This window comes from Oryctolagus cuniculus, chromosome 12 (assembly GCF_051225735.1).
Source record: "Oryctolagus cuniculus isolate XC-2025 breed Fujian yellow rabbit chromosome 12, ASM5122573v1, whole genome shotgun sequence".
In the NCBI taxonomy this organism is placed as follows: Eukaryota; Metazoa; Chordata; class Mammalia; order Lagomorpha; family Leporidae; genus Oryctolagus; species Oryctolagus cuniculus.
Window position 1 is genome coordinate 51,800,703 of NC_142878.1, and position 15,672 is coordinate 51,816,374.

At 52.0% G+C, this 15,672-nt stretch overlaps 1 protein-coding gene and 1 long non-coding RNA gene across 16 annotated transcripts in view; one reads left to right on the forward strand and one right to left on the reverse strand.

The window, feature by feature from the left end:
* On the forward strand, nucleotides 1-11,078 carry PPP1R3E (protein phosphatase 1 regulatory subunit 3E). Of its 14 annotated transcripts, none has more exons than XR_016217952.1 (5): nucleotides 1-419; nucleotides 4,347-4,654; nucleotides 7,837-7,980; nucleotides 9,808-10,691; nucleotides 10,783-11,078. XR_016217952.1 is itself a non-coding variant. In XM_070053880.2 (5 exons), the coding sequence occupies exons 1-2, from the start codon at nucleotides 5,055-5,057 to the stop codon at nucleotides 6,160-6,162; spliced, it is 840 nt and encodes a 279-aa protein (XP_069909981.1). In that variant the 5' UTR covers nucleotides 4,696-5,054; the 3' UTR covers nucleotides 6,163-6,204; nucleotides 7,837-7,980; nucleotides 9,808-10,691; nucleotides 10,783-11,078. The 14 variants fall into 14 exon arrangements, 12 of the variants coding, with proteins under 12 accessions (XP_069909981.1, XP_069909983.1, XP_089166005.1 ...); XR_016217953.1 differs by having other exon boundaries at nucleotides 14-171; XM_070053880.2 differs by lacking the exons at nucleotides 1-419; nucleotides 4,347-4,654 and adding exons at nucleotides 4,696-5,471; nucleotides 5,740-6,204.
* LOC149123028 (uncharacterized) overlaps nucleotides 10,607-15,672 on the reverse strand; it is a 7,459-nt gene continuing 2,393 nt past the window's right edge. For both annotated transcript variants that reach the window (XR_016217955.1, XR_016217954.1), the window contains exons 2-5: nucleotides 15,108-15,308; nucleotides 14,938-15,009; nucleotides 13,151-13,220; nucleotides 10,607-10,729 (exon numbers count right to left, since the gene is read on the reverse strand). This is a non-coding gene — a long non-coding RNA (uncharacterized LOC149123028). The remainder of the gene's footprint in view (nucleotides 10,730-13,150; nucleotides 13,221-14,937; nucleotides 15,010-15,107; nucleotides 15,309-15,672) is intronic.

The following is a 15,672-nucleotide window of genomic DNA, read 5'->3' on the forward strand; positions in this document are numbered from 1 at the left end:
GCAGGCCTGGGAAGGGCCACAGCTAGGGAAGAGAGAGGGCCGCTGAAAGGCAGAAAGGGGCCGGACAGAGCAGGCACCGTGGGCCTAGCTGGGCTTCTGAGCCCCGTGAACTGCCCAATGCAGTGCCCTGCGCCTGGGGACATCGCAGAGCGAATCCAGCATTTGCAGAAGGTCTGTGCCGTTCCAGGTACTTGTGGAACTTTTCCAGCCTGCACTGTGTGCCTGGGAAGGAAGAGCAGCCCCCACCACGCTGGGAACTGCCTGGCTGTGGTGTGCCTCACCTTGGTGAGCTTGCAGACATCACAGGGACACCAGACCTTTCCCACTCCTCTCCAGCCCCACGACCTTGAACCAGTGCTCTCTCTTTGAGGGCTGGGGCTTCCGGGAGCCTGGACACGGATAGCCAGTGGTTCCTGCAGGTACTCTCTCTACATCTTCTCCTTCTGTACTCCGATGGATTTTTTTGTCGATTATTATTATTATTTTTTTTACCCAACACATGAGCTCACGTTCTTCACTATGAGAAACATCACACAATAAAGAAGTAGAGTATTAAAACACGAGTTCTCAACTATGTGAATATAGACACACGCACACCCACCACACAAGTCCACCTCTCTCCTTGCAGGCTGACAATGCTAAAAGGCATGTTTATCATTCCAGATCTCGTGTGTGTGTGTGTGTGTGTGTCTTACACATGCCCATGTGTGTATATAGAACCTGAAGCCATCATAAAGGCACCATACGCACCTTGACCCAGCCCTTCCTTGGTCTCCTTGGAGCTGACAATTCCTTGAACTCTTCTTGTGCTTGCTGAGAGCCCTGACCAAAGGCCAGAAAGAGGCAACTCAGTTCCTCTCCCTTTTTTTTAATTTTTTTTATTTTTTTGACAGGCAGAGTGGACAGTGAGAGACAGAGAGAAAGGTCTTCCTTTGCCATTGGTTCACCCTCCAATGGCCGCTGCGGCCGGCGGGCTGCAACCGGCGCACCGCGCTGATCCGAAGGCGGGAGCCAGGTGTTTCTCCTGATCTCCCATGCGGGTGCAGGGCCCAAGCACTTGGGCCATCCTCCACTGCACTCCCTGGCCACAGCAGAGAGGTGGACTGGAAGAGGGGCAACTGGGACAGAATCCGGCGCCTCGACCAGGACTAGAACCCGGGGTGCTGGCGCCACAGGTGGAGGATTAGCCTATTGAGCCGCGGCGTTGGTCAGTTCCTCTCTTTTTCTATTCCTTTTGCTTCTACTTCCAGTCCAAGCCTTGGTATTCCCATCTGCCTTTATGGTCACTAGAGAAGCAAATTTTTTTCTGTAGCCATAGTGGTAACAACACATTTTGAGAACTTATTAGGTGCTAAGTGCTTTCCTTACATGTATAGCATTTTATCCTCACCCCAGTCCATATGCAGCTGCACGCCCAGTGTATGGGTAAGGAAACAGAGGCTTAGAGAGGTTAATTTGCCCAGAGCTGCAAACCGCTCAGCAAACCTGGTATTCAAGCTAATTCTGTCTGACCTGAAAGTCTGTCTGTGTTACTTTAAGATCACCTCTTCCCTTCAGGTTGCCAGGTTCTCGTAGTCTGAATCCACAACCTTTATGAGTCCACCCTCAGCTGCTGCCTCTGTTCCAAAGGCACAGCTTCTCTACTCCTTTACAGCTGTCTCTTTTCAACCACCCTCATTTCCTCTTTGCTCTTGGGCCAATCATTCTGGCAAGGTTGCCGCCTTCTTTAAAGAAAGACCTAGTCTAGGCTTTTATTTCAAACCTAGCTTTTTCCAAGAAATTTACTTGAACCAAAAAACCATTTTGTTATTTCAAGTAAATATCCTAAAAGATGCAAACATGTACATCTACTTCTTTTTTTTTTTAAAGATTTATTTATTTGACAGGCAGAGTTACAGATAGTGAGAGACAGAGAGAAAGGTCTTCCTTCCGTTGGTTCACTCCCCAAATGGCTGCTACGGCAGGAGCTGCACCGATCTGAAGCCAGGAGCCAGGTGCTTCCTCCCGGTCTCCCGTGTGGGCACAGGGGCCCAAGCACTTGGGCCATCCTCCACTGCCTTCCCAGGCCACAGCAGAGAGCTGGACTGGAAGAGGAGCAACGAGGACTAAAACCAGCGCCCATATGGAATGCCGGTGCCGCAGGCAGAGGATTAACCTAGTGCACCACAGCGCTGGTCCCCCCCCCTTTTTTTTTTAAATAAAGATTTATTTATTTACTTGGAAGTCAAAGAGAGAGAGAGAGAGAGAGAGAGAGGTCTCCCATCCGCTGGTTTACTCCCCAGTTGGCCACAATGACCGGAGCTGTGCCGATTCAAAGCTAGGAGCCAGGAGCTTCTTCCAGGTCTCCCAAGTGGGTGCAGGGGCCCAAGGACCTTGGGTCATACTCCACTGCTTTCCCAGGCCATAGCAGAGAGCTGGATCGGTAGAGGAGCAGCCAGAACTCAAACCAGCGCCCATATGGGATGCGGGCACTGCAGGCGGCGGTTTTACCCACTACACCACAGTGCTGGTCCCAGCATTTATTTCTAAGCTCCTTAAGAGCACGAGCTGAATTTTATTCACTTTTATGTCCTCATGGCCCAATAGGCTCTTTGTAAATGTTGATGTAATGACTCAGTCAATGTCTCTGGCCAGTTATTGAGCAGGTTCAACCAGACATTTGAAGATTACTGCAGCGGCTGTTTAAGAAGAAATGACTGGTTTGGAATTAAAGTTTGGTGTGTATTTGAGCAGTCGGGAGAACACAGCTGTGGGACCAATGCAACTTACACCAAAGCTACTTACCTCAAGGATTGTCTCTCACTACACCACAGAGCTAAGAGATGGCACCTTAACCTGTGGACAAGGCAACAGGGCCTTTTTGGAAAACCTGAGAACCCAGCCTTGAACCCGATCCATTTTACTTCAATGACACATCTTTGTTATCAGAGAACATTTTAAACTGCTTGACTATAACATAAACTAACATATGATTTTGTAAAATATTTATTTGATAAAGTAGAGCTACACAGAGGGAGAGGCAGAGAGACCTTGTATCCACTGGTTCACTATCCAAATGGCCATAACTGCCGGGGCTGGGCCAAGAGTCCAAAGCTCCCTCCAGGTCTCCCATGTGAGTGCAGGGGTCTAGGCACTGGGCCATCTCCAGTGCTTTCCCAGGTACATTAGCAGGGAGTTGGGTAAGGAGTGGAGCAGCCTGGACTGGAACCTGCACCCACTTTACCCACTACACCACAATACCAGCCCCATAAACTAGTATATGATTATTTTATATGTAAGTTAGGATAATATGTTCATGGATTTTTATATGTTTAAAATACAAAACTCAATGTCACTTTAAAGATAACTACTGGTTAAACAGCATTCCTGGTGTAAAAATGCAGGCAGGAGTGAAATGTACAATAATAAATGGGATGGTGTATGTCTCACTGTTTTCAATTTAGTCACTTGTGACTTTATAATTTATCCTGCTGCTTTAACTTCTGAATTTTCATCTCTAAAGTTATCCATTTTAATACTCTGGAGATGTTAAATTTGATTATTGAATGTCTTTTAAAATATTTTTGTTTATTTGAGAGGTAGAGTTGCAGACAGAGAGGGAGAGACAGAGAGAGAGGTCTTCCATCTGCTGGTTCACTCCCTAAATGGCCGAAAAGGCCGGAGCTGCACCGATCCGAAGCCAGGAGCCAGGAGCTTCTTCCAGGTCTCCCATGTGGGTGCAGGGGCCCAAGCACTGGGGCATCTTCCACTGCTTTCTCAGGCCACAGCAGAGAGCTGGATCAGAAGAGGAGCAGCTGGGATGCAAACTGGTGCCCATACGGTATGCCAGTGCCACAGGCGGAGGCTTAGCCTACCCCACCACAGCACTGACCCTGATTATTAAACGTTTTAGTCTCATATAACCAAGTGGCTAAGGGTGGGCTTTAAAGCTGGACTTGTGAGGTCCTAATCCCAGCTCCCCAATTAATTACCCTCTTTCCCCCAATGCTCTCATGTGTAAAACAGGCATGTTACTCCTCTCTATTCCTGTGATGTTGGAATATTACCTAAGTTAGTATTCAGAAAAGAATAGCACATTGTCATTGATGTGTAAGGTCAGCAGGAATGTTAGAAAAAAGTGAACACATCTCTCTCTTATTTTCATGAATGTAGATAAAAATGAAAGGGGAAAATGCTGGCTCTATGCCCTCCTGGAAGCTTCCACCAGAACTGGAACCCTGCAGCCTCCAAGGCAAGAAAGCTGTGTGTGTTCATTCATTCATTCGAAGGCCTGCCTCCTACTAAAACTGACCACCAATCAGGCCCAGCCCCTGCCCTCAACACACTTTTTTTTTTTTTTTTTACAGAGGACAAGCCTGAGGGCCAGAGAAGTGCCTTGCCCAAGGTCACTCGGCTAAATAGCACAGCACCTGGGCCTAGAGACCCGTCCTCCCAAAACGCTCCGCGAAGGCCACTGTTCCCGGGAGGCGGTCGCCCCCGACCCTCTGAAGCCCCGCTTGAAGGGACTCTTATCTACCTTTCAGGATCGTTCTTCAGACTACTCGTTGCCAACCCCCTCCCAAACCTGGAGTTTGCGTTTAAGAAAAGGCAACGGAGACCCCTAATAAAGTCACACACTGGGTATTTTGAAGCTCCACTTGAAAGAAAATGCAAGGTTAGTCGGTTCCTCCCCGCGTCCCCCCTTCCTGTGCCGGAGAATTTGAGGACATTAAAGAAGGCTGGTGGCTTCACTCGGGGTTTAAAGGGTGGAGGGCCCGCCCCCTGGTGCGGCAGCGAAGACAGATGCGGAGCCACCTGTCAGAGGGCTGTGGGCGGGGGCCAGGGCGGCGAGGGCCGCGGGACCCGGGCTGCACGTCCGCGAGCGCAGGCTCAGAGCAGACGCTCGCCGGCTGCAGGATGGGATAGTGTAGGACCCTGGGAAGGAAAGGGGGTCACGCAGGCGGGGCAGAGCCACGCGAGGTGCAGAGCCCTGGAGGTGACAGCAAGGAGAGGACGCAACGGCGAAGGGCCACCGAGGCGTCCGGGGCGGGCTGGCCCTGCGGGGCGGAGATGCCATGTCCCGCGAGCGGCCGCCCCGCACCGACATTCCCCGCAACCTGAGCTTCATTGCTGCGCTGACAGAGCGAGCCTATTACCGCAGTCAACGGCCCAGCCTCGAGGAGGAGCCCGTGGAAGAGCAGGGCGAGAGCGGGACGCGGCTCGGGGCCCGATCCCGCGCTCACGCTCCAAGCCGGGGCCGCCGGGCCCGTTCGGCGCCCGCCGGAGGAGGCGGGGTCCGGGTACCCCGCAGCTGTAGCCCCGACACCCGCAAGAGAGTGCGCTTTGCCGACGCGCTGGGGCTGGAGCTGGCTGCAGTGCGCCGCTTCCGCCCAGGAGAGCTGCCCCGGGTGCCCCGCCACGTGCAGGTCCAGCTGCAGAGGGACGCCCTCCGCCACTTCGCGCCGTGCCAGCCCCGCGCCCGCGGCCTCCAGGTAGGCGGCGAGGGCACGCCCCCTCTGCGGGACCTCCCCAGCCGGACGCTGCGGGGGCGTGGGAGTGGATTTGAACGGGAACACACACCTCCATCCCCAACCCTGTGTGTGCGCGCGCGCTCGTCTCTCGGGGGCCAGCGGAGCGGGAGTGGTTCTCGGCTGCTCTGTGGGCGGGGCCCCCGCAGCCGGTAGGGACGCCGGGGCCGGCCTCTGATTGGCGCACGCTCGCCGTAACCCCGCCCCTTCTCTCTCCTCCCTCTGTCCCCAGGAGGCGCGCGCGGCCCTGGATCCGGCCAGCGAGCCCGGCTTCGCCGCCCGCTTGCAGGCGCAACGCATCTGCCTGGAACGCGCCGAGGCGGGCCCGCTGGGCGTGGCCGGGAGCGCGCGCGTGCTGGACCTGGCCTACGAGAAGCGCGTGAGCGTGCGCTGGAGCGCCGACGGCTGGCGGAGCCAACGGGAGGCGCCCGCCGCCTACGCCGGCCCGGCCCCGCCCCCGCCGCGCGCGGACCGCTTCGCCTTCCGGCTCCCCGCGCCGCCCATTGGGGGCGCCCTGCTCTTCGCCCTGCGCTACCGAGTCACGGGTCTCGAGTTCTGGGACAACAACGGCGGCCGGGACTATGCTTTGCGGGGGCCTGAGCACCCGGGAAGTGGCGGAACCCCAGAGCCTCAGGGCTGGATCCACTTTATCTGATAGCGACAAGGAGCCTGCGGCCGACGGCAGAGAAAACCTAAGGCACCTGGGGGCGGGAGAGACCCAGATTGGCGGGGAGCGGTCCGGGAGAGCCAAGTGGGCCAGGGCGGAGGGGCGGGTTGGGTGGGAAGCGCTGCTGCAAGTGAGACGGAAGAAACCCAAGGCATGGGAGAAAAGGCCCCGCAGCGATTAGGAAAAAAGCAACAGAACGGGGGCGATGGTGGCGTTCTGTTCCGTGGGTGGGCACCGGCAGAGTGACCAAGCCCGGGAGGCCCAGGCAGTCAGAGGGTAGGGACCTTCCTTGCAACGGAGGAGGTATTTGGTGCGAGGTCGCCCACCCAGGACGAAGTCATCTGGGTTGCCCACTCGCTCCCTTTACTGCTGCTGCCCCCCCCCCCCCCTCCAAGGTCCCTCAGTGCTGCCCGTCCTAGCTTTAACTCCGCCAGAATTGCCTTGCTTAGTCCCGGGAAATTGGCCATTGCTTCCCCGTCTCTGCCATTGTGACAGGATTTCCTTGTCACCCCTGCCAGTCTCCACGGCTGGCTGGGGAGCGATGACAAGTGGTTGTCAGAGCTCCTTCGGCCTCCAGGCAGCTTTGAGGATTACAATGGAGACAAAAGCAACACCAAGCCCAATGATGAGGCGCCTAAGGAGCTGGTACACTCAGGGGCTTCCAGAAAAATGCCAGCATAACCTTTCTGGGGTGCCTTCTCTTCGCCTCTAAGCACTTTACAGACCGTGCCTAGGGAATCACTGTTCTGGCTTATTCTTTGTGCCTCAGAAGAAAAGGAAGTCACTGACTAGCCTATAACTTTGGGACCGTTGCTTCCCACTTTTGGGCTCCACTTTCCTCTCTGGGAAATTGGGTTCGGGTTAAGTCATCTCCTTAAGGTTCCTCCTTGTTTGACATCTTAGTGATCCGTGCATGACAGAGGGTAGGCCGGAAGCCACATTCTGCAGCCTAGTGCTTCAGGTCAGAACACACAGCACCTCAGGCATCTCGTTGAAGCTAAGGATGGGCCTGGCAGTCTGTAGCAGAGCCCAGGAGGCATCCCATAGCCAGCCTGCAGCCTCGTGGGACCAGAGCTCTTCCCAGCCTCCGCTCATCTTCTGCCCCTTGCTTTTTGCTCTTGCTCTCACAGACTTGCAGCCGGGGTGCACTGAGACTTTCCAGGAGGTGCAGCTATGTTGGGGAAAATGATGCTTGGGAGCCCCAAAGATGAAAGGAAACAGTGTTGGGGCCTCTCTTAAGGATAAAAAATTATGGTTGTATAAGGAATGGAAATCATCAAATCAAGAATCAGAGCAACTTGAAAATTCAGTGGCACCAGAAGATGGCAGTCTGCTCCACACTCCCCACCAAGGGAATGGGAAAGCTGTGTTGTTTTTGCTGTTTCTTTTTTTGTTTGTTTGTTTTAAATCCATTCCCATCCATGCCTTAATTCTCTCCTCCTGGTTAACCTTAACAGGGGAGTCCTTCATTTGCTGGTTGCTGGTTTTCCTTTCTCTTACTCTCTTCTTAACCTCTACTTTTGTCCACCTTGCATTGTTCTACCTTGCCATCACTTTTTTTTCTTTTAACAAAAATGGTATTTCCTGTTTACCTTCGTTTTCTTTATTTCCGTTTGCCTGCTCTTCATCCTTGTTGATCTCTGCTATTCCTTCTCCCTCCAGAAGGGGTGGGGAACCTACTTCCTTTTCTCCGAGACCATGGTTGAGCCACCTTCCTTCCTCAGGCTCCTTCTTGCCGGTCTTCTAGAAGGGAGAAGAGGGAAGAGAAGCAGTTGCTGATGCTAGTGATGAACAAGGAATGCCCAGGTAACCAGCTCCCCACACCCCTTTGTTGCTGATTTCTCAAAGGAAAATTTCTGGGTCCCCTGTTCCTCATCACTAAGGGGAAGCATGCCCACATGGCCATACGTGCGTTCACAGTCGAGTGTGGGGCTTGTTACCAGGCCCTTCCTGTCCACAGTCTTCACCCTTCAAAGAAAGATGGCCGAAAGAGAGGACCCCCTGGGCCATTCCTAGAATAAATGCCTATTTAAATATAATTCTTAGCTTGTGAAAAAAGAAACAATTTGTGCATCTTGTGGATCACCTTCAGGTCAGGGTTGCTGCAAAGTGAAGACAGAAACTGTACGGGAAGTCAGCAGGCAATGTGCTGGGTAGTCACCGGTGAGGACCCAAGGAAGGATAATCGAGGGAGATGTGGGTGCAGCTCAGCAGTGCAATAACTGCCTAACGTGTGTGCGTCATTGTTAGGTGGTATTAACAGCAGTAATAGCTCACATTCTTGACTTTCCACTTAGCTGCTACAATCTGTTTTGCATGCTTGCTCAAAACGACCACATCTGTGAGTTGAGCATTATCACTGTCCCTATTTTTAAAGATGAGGAAACAAGCTCAGAGACCCTCAGTAATATGCTCAAGATCACACAGCTAGCAAAGGGGAGAGCTAGAATTGTTAACACCGGAGATCTCGAGCTGCTGTGTGCAGTCATGATATTCTATAATGCTCTATGTCATTTCTCTTTAGGAAAAGGCTACACTCTCTGATTATGCTCTGTCTTCCCATCCTCCCAGTCTCCCAAACTGGCTTGGAAAAGGCAAAGCACCAAGGGCCCCAGGCTTCCTCTTCTTCCCAGGTGCTTGCTACTATCCCGGTGCCAGTCTCTTGGCCTTGCTGGATCAGCAAGGGATCTGCTAGAGAACTTGGAGACCTATTTAAACTCCAGCCTTTCCATATATTGGGCTTCTCTCCTGGCCACAGCCAACCCTCCATAGCTGTTGATGTACCATCTCCTTCCTCTGTCCCCACTATCACTGAAGAGGCAAATTCACTAAGATTCACACTGTGAGCGTCCCCAGCTAGGACAGTTGCTAGATGGTCTGTGCTTGGGCCTTCTCCAGGATCCCTGCTTTCCTGAGTGGGCGAGTGCATGCTCAGGCAGGAACCGAGGGTGATTCTGTTCCCTAAGCTCTGCCTCTGTAAGAAGTACGTGGTCCACTCCTAACCCCATCTCAGCTTTACCAAAGAACACCCCAGTCTTCTGATTCTCCCGTTAAGGAGCTGCCGCTGGCCGGCGCCGCAGCTCAATTGGCTAATCCTCCACCTAGTGGCACCGGCACACCGGGTTCTAGTCCCGGTCGGGGCGCCGAATTCTGTCCTGGTTGCCCCCCTTCCAGGCCAGCTCTCTGCTGTGGCCCGGGAGTGCAGTGGAGGATGGCCCAAGTGCTTGGGCCCTGCACCCCATGGGAGACCAGGAGAATCACCTGGCTCCTGCCATCGGATCAGCACAGTGCGCCGGCCGTGGCGGCCATTGGAGGGTGAACCAATGGCAAAAGGAAGACCTTTCTCTCTGTTTCTCTCTCTCACTGTCCACTCTGCCTGTAAAAAAAAAAAAAAAAAGGAGCTGCCGCAGGATGTGGGGATAAGCTGGGAGTTTCCCCCGTAGTTGGCCCACGAGCTGCGTTCTTACTACAAATCATGGGTGCCTCCCTTTTTGAAACTGGGACTTACCCAACTGTCAGTACCACCAAGCCTTGCAAGAGTGGGATGAAACTAGTATTTCTTGAGCATTTTCTGTTTGCGATTTCCTGGAGGGACTCCTACCCAGATGCCATCGGTGTGCCCTCCTTTTCCAGGACATGAACACCGAGATGTCTCCAAGCCCCGGGCTTTTGCTCACCTTGGGTTGAACTGGTACAGCCGGGTCCCAAACCCCAGCATCTGCACGTCGACCAAGATGAGGCAGTTCACCTTGCCCTTCCTGCACTGCTGTTTCCACAACTTCCCCACGTTACAGCCTCAGTAGGCAAAGCAGAGAGCCTGTAGACAGGCGCAGCCAGTGGTTTCTCCCAGCTGGTTCGGCCTGACCTGACACGGGAAATGCTAGAGGTGTAGAGATCCTGTTAAGTGTTATCGTTATGCATTAGGCATCATGGTGGAGACCTTCCTCTAAAGGCCGGTGACTATACACGTGAGCAATTTTGGGTATAACATGTTGGCCGTGGTCTGGAAAGTGCCATAAGAGAAAGCGTTACCATGGGCAAGGACTGGGCTCCTTGAGGCAACCCAGCAGGAACATGGTCACCCTTTGCTCCCATCCAGGCCCCAGATGTCTTCCTATTCCTTCCTGTCCTATAGCCTGCCTCCTCTGCCTCTTCCCGTTTATGAATGTAGCACATCGTTTCTCTTCGTTACAACCCCGAATGCTCAGTTTTCCAATCTGGACTTCAGTGCCTTCTAATTCCTGGGTTTCTCTGGAGATCCTCTGGACCCTCACAGTTTGCATGGCATGGAGTCAGAGACCGGGAAAGGCTTGTCATTAGGAATTACCTGGGCCAGGCTCTGGTGCAGAGTGAAGACACAGGTGCAGGGGTGAGAAGCGACTCCAGCAGCATCAAAACATTTTAGTGCAGCTCAAGATGGGCTCAAACCCAGGCTTCCTGATCACATCCATCCCCAGGCTGAGCGGTCCCTGTACAGTCGGGCTCAAGCCTTCTCATGACAAAGGATAACATCAGACGTATGTCATTTCCTGCTACTAGTTTCCATTGCTTCCTCCTACATACATAAAGAAAAGCAAAGGGAACTGACATTTTTCTCTGTGATTCCAGTCTTGGCACTACTGGAGATGCTGCTGAAGAGCAATGGCCTTGCTAAAAAGACTGAGCAGCCCACCCACTGAGTAGCTGCCCCGGGAAGCGCTGCGTGAACCATGGAAAACCACTTCTCACCAGGTGCTTCCAGAGCCTCCCCAGCTCCTTCACAGGGCAGCGCTGTGCCCTGGGCCCCAGACCACTGCTACTATTGTGTGTCACTTGAGCTTCCTCATGCAGCTGCCCTCCCTTCTGGATATTCAACCTTATATTTGAAATAAAGTTGAAATATGAAAACAAAGTACATCATAAAACACTCAGAAGTATTCTTTGTTTGGGGCTGAGGGTGGCAAGAAGTCTAGATGCAAGATTCCCTTCCTAAACCCTCACTCCTCTTTCTCTCTCTCTCTTTCTTTCTTTTTCTCTTTCTTTCTCTCTTTCTCTCTCTCTCTCTCTTTCTCTCTCTCTCTCTTTCTCTCTTTCTTTCCTTCTTTCTCTCTTTCCTTTCCTTCTTTCCTTCTCTCTCTTTCCTTCTCTCTCTTTCTCTTTCTCTCTCTTTCTCTCTCTTTCTTTCTTTCCTTCTTTCTTTCTCTCTTTCTCTTTCTTTCCTTCTTTCCTTCTCTCTCTCTCTCTTTCTCTCTCTTTCTCTCTCTTTCTTTCTTTCCTTCTTTCTCTTTCTCTTTCTTTCCTTCTTTCCTTCTCTCTCTCTTTCCTTCTCTCTCTCTTTCTTTCTCTTTCTCTTTCTTTCTCTCTCTCTCTCTTTCCTTCTTTCCTTCTTTCTTTCCTTCCTTCCTTCCTTCCTTCCTTCCTTCCTTCCTTCCTTCCTTCCTTCCTTCCTTGAGAGACAGCTCCTGTCCATTGGTTCACTCCTCAAATCTCCACAATAGCCAAGGTTGGCCCAGGCTGAAGCCAGGAACTGAGAACCTAATCCAGGTCTCCCACATGGAGGGTGAGGACCTAGCTACTTGAGCCATCCACTGCTGTTTCCCACAGTGCTCATTAGCTGGAATCTGGAGCAAAGCCAGGACCTGAACCTAGCACTCCAGTATGGGATGTGGTCGTCCCAAGCAGCGTCGACCACTAAGACAAATGCTAGCCTGGTCATTTCCTAAAAGTCCTGCTCCGGGGCTGCTGGCATATCGCAGCAGGTTAATCTACTGCCTGTGATGCCATCATCCCCTATGAGCACCAGTCTGAGTCCCGCCTACTCCACTTCTAATCCAGGTCCCTGCTAATACACCTGGGAAAGCAGCCAAAGATGGCCCAAATGTTTGGGTCTGTGCCACCCCCATGGAAGACTTGGATGGAGTTCCAGATTCCTGTCTAGTCTGGGCCAGCCCAGGCCATTGAAGCCATTTGGAGAGTGAACCAGCAGATGGAAGATCTCTCTCTCTTTTTTTTCTCTTCTCTGTGTAACTCTGCTTTTCAAATAAATAAATCTTAAAAAGTCCTATTCCTTTTCTGCTGGGGTCCTCTGGCTGTTTGGAAGTTGCATGGAAGAAGACCACGGGAGAGATGGGCAGCCATGGTTTAAGACACCACAACAGGATCCCTCCACCCTTTTGGGTAGTGGGAGCATAGTCAGGGCCTGGCTCTTCAGTTCCCTGGCACCCAGCACCAGCTGTTGGTGTTGTTAAAGGAACAGTCTGGGAAAACTGTTTCTGCTTTTCACAGGGGATTCTTCTTCTTTTAGGGGGTCATCTCGTTACTTTCTGCTCTTGAGTAGTGGAGGGAAGAACAATGCCCTTCCCTAATAAGGGGTTACCCTAAAACAAAGGGTAAGACAGCTAACGGAGGGGAAAGGAAGGCAAGACCTCTGTGGAATCCAGAATGGAGGGATAGAAATAGATAACAGAGGGAGTCCTTGAAAGAGCAAGTTCTCACAGGATTGGCTCCCACATCACCTGAGTGATGAGAGAACCAATTACCACAAAGTAATGAGGTGACAGCATTCCTAAGAGGCAAGCCCCAAGCACGGAATGCCTGATAGCTCCTCCTTACATCACAAAGGCCGACCTGTGACGTCATCGCTGCCCAGCCCACCGCTCTTCAGTGTGCTCTAAGAGTGCTGAAGGGCAGGGTCAGCATGAGGAGCAAACACCCACGGAGAGGTAAGGCGGGGCTTTCCAGGGCTTCTCTCCACGGCTTCCTGCCTGGAGTCGGAGCCCCAAGCCCTGCACAGACTCCTCACGTCTTCTGGGGTAGGTTTGAGCTCCTCCTGCCACAAACTCCTTCCGCGTTAACTTTCGCTCTCCCAACTCTGTCTCCAAGCCTCAGTACTCGCAGGTCTGAGTAGTCGGCCGCCTCACTGCCTGCGGCTCTGGTCTTTCTAGGAGACAGGGCACGAGCACTGGAGCAGAGTTCCCCTAAGGAGGCAGAGACTCACCATGGCCATCTGGTAGTCCTAGGCTGGAGCCAGGCTTCTGGGTACCTGAAGTATGCAACTTTTGGAGCCCCTTTAAGAAAATTAAATACAAAATTATGATATTTTCAGAATGACAAATTACAATTTTTTAAAAAGCTGCCAAATATCTGCCTAAAATTATTCATATTTCCACTTTTTTTGCCAACAGCCTTTGATAGCCTTTTTGTATAATGATTGTATGTTTTCTATGAGTCTTCTAACATGATCACTTTTGTATTGTTAATTTAAAAAAATTTTGCCCCCATGCCTTGTGATACTTTCATAAATGTTTAGAATTTTTGTCAAACTTGGTAAAACCACTATAAAATTTTGGAGCTTTTCGAATTTGTAATGGCTAATGTCGTATATTCTGAATTGATAGTATCAAGAATAATGGGAACTAGCCGGCGCCGCGGCTCACTAGGCTAATCCTCCGCCTGTGGCACCGGCACACTGGGTTCTAGTCCTGGTCAGGGCGCCGGATTCTGTCCCGGTTGCCCCTCTGCCAGGCCAGCTCTCTGCTGTGGCCACGGAGTGCAATGGAGGATGGCCCAAGTGCTTGGGCCCTGCACCCCATGGGAGACCAGCACCTGGCTCCTGGCTTTGGATCAGCATGGTGCGCCGGCCGCAGCGGCCACTGGAGGGTGAACCAACGGCAAAAGGAAGACCTTTCTTTCTGTCTCTCTCTCTCACTGTCCACTCTGCCTGTCAAAAAAAAAAAAAAAAAAAAGAATAATGGGAACTATAAATATTAGTTTGGGGGCAGGCACATTTGTAGCACAGTGCTTAGGTTGCTGCTTGGGGCACCTGCAACTTGTATGGGAGTGCTTGGTTCAAGTCCTGACTCTGCTTCCAATACAACTTCTCACTGATGCACACTCTGGGTAGCAGCAGTGGTGGTTTAGGTGCTTGGATCCTTGCCACCCACATGGGAAACCTGGATTGAGTTCTGTGCTCCTGGTCTCAGCTTGATCTCTGCCTTTCAAATAAAAAATGGAAATAAACATACAGGCAGGCATTTGGCTCAGAAGTTAAGTCAGCAGCCGAGACACTCCCGTCTCGCATCAGAGTGCTTGTTTGGAGTCCCAGCTCCTCTAGGCTCCTCCATTCCTGATCCAGCTTCCTGCTAATGCACACACTAGGAGGCAGCGGGTGATGGCTCAAGTCCTTGGTTGCCTGCCAGCCTAGATTGAGTTCTGGGCTCCCGGCTTTGGCCTAGCCCAGTGCTGGCTATTGAGGCATTTCAGGAGTGTTCCAGCAGAGGGAAGATCTCTCTTTCTGACTTTCAAATAAAATGGCAGTAAATACACATTTTTAAAACATATAAGTAATTTAATTTTTCAGGGCTGCCATACAAAAATAGCAGAGACTGGGTGTGTGCTAAATTTGTTTTCTCAGTCCTGGAGACTAGAGGTCCAAGACAAGGGCACTGGCTGAGCTGACTGCATCCTGAGGCTTCTGTCCTTGATTGTAGAAGGCTGTCTGCTCATGGTCTTCCCTCTGCCTGTGCATCACAAGTCTGTGCCCAGATTTTCTCGTGGAAGGTCAGCAGTCACACTGTGTTAGGACCCACCCTAATTCATCCATCTCAGCTGAACTTAATCACCTCGAGAAACAACCTAACTCCACACGAAGCTACGTGTGGGGGGACAGGACGTTAACCCTAAGTTTGGGAGGACACAGTTTAATCCATAACACTGTATCCACCTGGGGATAATTGATTCTATTCACAGAAGTAACTGCAAAACCCATCAAGTATACCTACTAACCCCACAGTACACGTGATCCCTCCTCAGCTCCCTCAGCCAGTCTCCAAGTGCCCATCACCTCTCTGTGGACACCTGAGAAAGGGACATGTGACAGAGGTCAAGTCAAGAAGGAGATACCAGTCAATTCCAGTTTGGGGTGTTTTTTTTTTTTTCCCAAGTTTTAGAAAAACCTGTGACGATGTTGGCGTGTTGCTGCAGCTCCTCCAGTGGTGAAGGTCTGTGACAGGGAGGACGCTGCACCTGCAGGGCCTCCAGCTGTAGGGCGAGCGTGCCTCTGGTCAGCACTGCTAATGTCTGAGCCGTGCAAAGGGCAGATGACAGGCATCACATTCTCCAGCGTTAGTCCCTGGAAGGGCTGGCAGGGGACTGTCCTGCAAAACATGGGACTCTCACCATCAGCCGAGGCTTCTCCCCTTCACCCCGGCCCACCCCAGTCCACTCCACATTCACCAGTGGTGAGGGACCTTTTTTTTCTGCCAAGAGCCATTTGGAGATATATATATATATATATATATATACACACACACACACACATCATTTGTGGGCCATGCAAAAGTACCAACTTAAAAATTAGCCTGCGGGCCGGCGTCGCGGCTCACTAGGCTAATCCTCCGCCTTGCGGCGCCGGCACACCGGGTTCTAGTCCCTGTCGGCGCGCCGGATTCTGTCCCAGTTGCCCCTCTTCCAGGCCAGTTCTCTGCTGTGGCCAGGGAGTGCAGTGGAGAATGGCCCAAG

What these genes read in the sequence shown, in the direction of transcription:
- PPP1R3E (XM_070053880.2), top strand. Translation starts at nt 5,055, where the DNA reads ATGTCCCGCGAGCGGCCGCCCCGCACCGACATTCCCCGCAACCTGAGC. An exon ending in CCCGCGCCCGCGGCCTCCAG is followed by an intron (nt 5,472 to 5,739) that starts GTAGGCGGCGAG and finishes CTCTGTCCCCAG; the next exon opens with GAGGCGCGCGCGGCCCTGGA.